This window comes from Micropterus dolomieu, linkage group LG21 (assembly GCF_021292245.1).
Source record: "Micropterus dolomieu isolate WLL.071019.BEF.003 ecotype Adirondacks linkage group LG21, ASM2129224v1, whole genome shotgun sequence".
Classification (NCBI taxonomy): Eukaryota; Metazoa; Chordata; class Actinopteri; order Centrarchiformes; family Centrarchidae; genus Micropterus; species Micropterus dolomieu.
In genome coordinates, this window is record NC_060170.1 from 35,798,669 (window position 1) to 35,801,168 (window position 2,500).

The window sequence follows — 2,500 nt, forward strand, 5'->3', positions numbered from 1 at the left end:
GTGGACTAGAGGTTAAAGGTGGACTAGAGGTTAAAGGTGGACTAAAGGTTAAAGGTGGACTAGAGGTTAAAGGTGGACTAGAGGTTAAAGGTGGACTAGAGGTTAAAGGTGGACTAAAGGTTAAAGGTGGACTAGAGGTTAAAGGTGGACTAGAGGTTAAAGGTGGACTAGAGGTTAAAGGTGGACTAAAGGTTAAAGGTGGACTAGAGGTTAAAGGTGGACTAGAGGTTAAAGGTGGACTAGAGGTTAAAGGTGGACTAAAGGTTAAAGGTGGACTAGAGGTTAAAGGTGGACTAGAGGTTAAAGGTGGACTAGAGGTTAAAGGTGGACTAAAGGTTAAAGGTGGACTAGAGGTTAAAGGTGGACTAGAGGTTAAAGGTGGACTAGAGGTTAAAGGTGGACTAAAGGTTAAAGGTGGACTAGAGGTTAAAGGTGGACTAGAGGTTAAAGGTGGACTAGAGGTTAAAGGTGGACTAAAGGTTAAAGGTGGACTAGAGGTTAAAGGTGGACTAGAGGTTAAAGGTGGACTAGAGGTTAAAGGTGGACTAAAGGTTAAAGGTGGACTAGAGGTTAAAGGTGGACTAGAGGTTAAAGGTGGACTAGAGGTTAAAGGTGGACTAAAGGTTAAAGGTGGACTAGAGGTTAAAGGTGGACTAGAGGTTAAAGGTGGACTAAAGGTTAAAGGTGGACTAAAGGTTAAAGGTGGACTAGAGGAAAGTGAGGAAAGTTTAAACCCCGATCCTGATACTGATTATCTGCTGCTACTGAGCCAGATCCATATATTTACCTGAATACCAGAGGTGCACAGTAACTAAGTACATTTACTCAAGTACTGTACTTACTAGTACTCAGTACAAATTAGAAGTATTTGTATATTATGTATATAGATATTTTTACTTCACTACATTTACCTGACAGCTTCAGTTACTTCACAAAGTCAGATTTTTACACACAAACACATGAAGAGTTTATAAAAGTTATAAATGAAACAGCTGACAGGATCGTTAGACTGGAAACATTTTTCATGAAGCAGCTGCAGACATCATGTCAGAGACGCACCGACTCCGTGTTTCTCCACCAGCTGCAGCAGCTGCTCCCTCTCCTGTTTGTCGAACGGGCCTTTCTTTGTTTCCACCTTCAGAGTGTCTAAATACCTGCACACACACACAGGCGTTAGTCCACAGGGCGTCCACAGGTAAAGAGCAGAGAGCTGAATGTGGTCGGTCGGAGCGACAGACGCTCTGACACCATGTCAATTTTACTCTTAATGAAACAGGTGACAGACCAGCGTCCAATCAGATCTCACCTGTCTCTGCAGGCGCTGTCGGTGCGACCAGGAACCTCCAACCGGATCCTCCACCAGTTCCCCTCTCCGTACAGAGACACCGCCCTCATCAGCAGCTGAGAGACAGACAGACAGGTAGGGTCAGTATCTGTGTTCTGCCACCGTAGGACGTCATTTATTCTGCAGGTGGTCGCTGTGCCCGCTTAAGCTCCGCCTCCGGCCTACCTCGTCCTCCTGCTTGGTCCACGGACCTTTCTTCAGGCTCGGGTCCAGCACCTGGCACCACCGGTAGATCACCTGGGCGGGGTCACGACCTTCCATGAAGTAACTTACTGAGAAAGAGACAGGTGGAGAGAGTGTGATGTCAGATTGTGATGTCAGGGCGTGGTGTCAGGGCGTGGTGTCAGGGCGTGGTGTCAGGGCGTGGTGTCAGAGTGATGTCATTACTCTGCGTGTAGGGGATGAAGTTTCCGATCCTCATCTTGTCCACCAGCTCTCTGAGCAGAGCGTCTTCAGCCGGAGTCCAGCTGCTGTGTCTCAACGAGGCCGAGACGAAACGCTGGTACGTCTGAAGACACAGGAAGGCCGTCCTCCCCGTCTGGGAGACAGACAGGTGGAGAGAGACAGACAGGTGGAGAGCGAGGGACAGGTGGAGAGAGAGAGACAGACAGGTGGAGAGAGACAGACAGGTGGAGACAGTTAGAGAGCGAGGGACAGGTGGAGAGAGAGAGACAGACAGGTGGAGAGAGAGAGCGACAGGTGGAGAGAGAGACAGACAGGTGGAGAGAGAGACAGGTGGAGAGAGACAAACAGGTGGAGACAGTTAGAGAGCGAGCGACAGGTGGAGAGAGACAGACAGGTGGAGAGAGAGAGATTAAGACAGGTGGGTGGATGAAGGAAGGAAAGCGAGGCATAGAAACACCTCCTCCTCCTCCTCCTCCTCCTCCTCCTCCTCACCCCCAGCTCTGCAGCGATGGTCTCCCAGTGTCTCTCTCCGTGTCTCATGCTGATCTCCTTCAGCTGCTGCACCTCCTCCTGACTCCACCGAGTCTTGTTGATGGACGGGTGGAGGAAGTTCTGCCAGAAACACCGGATGTCGTCCGCATCCCTCGTTGCTTCAAACTGAGGAGGAGATGAGGAGGAGGAGGAAGAGCAGGAAGAGGAGGAGCGAGGAGGAGGAAGAGCAGGAAGAGGAGGAGCGAGGAGGAGGAAGAG

General features: G+C 50.0%; 1 protein-coding gene across 4 annotated transcripts in view; it reads right to left on the reverse strand.

The window, feature by feature from the left end:
• Positions 1-2,500, reverse strand: part of snapc4 (small nuclear RNA activating complex, polypeptide 4) — a 30,004-nt gene that overhangs the window by 13,419 nt on the left and 14,085 nt on the right. For all 4 annotated transcript variants that reach the window (XR_006822453.1, XM_046034764.1, XM_046034763.1 and 1 more), the window contains exons 12-16: positions 2,243-2,407; positions 1,733-1,883; positions 1,511-1,617; positions 1,307-1,401; positions 1,060-1,154 (exon numbers count right to left, since the gene is read on the reverse strand). Coding sequence is in view for 3 of the 4 variants with exons in the window: in XM_046034764.1 (XP_045890720.1) it covers positions 1,060-1,154; positions 1,307-1,401; positions 1,511-1,617; positions 1,733-1,883; positions 2,243-2,407 (613 nt within the window). In the remaining variant the exon portion in view is untranslated. The remainder of the gene's footprint in view (positions 1-1,059; positions 1,155-1,306; positions 1,402-1,510; positions 1,618-1,732; positions 1,884-2,242; positions 2,408-2,500) is intronic.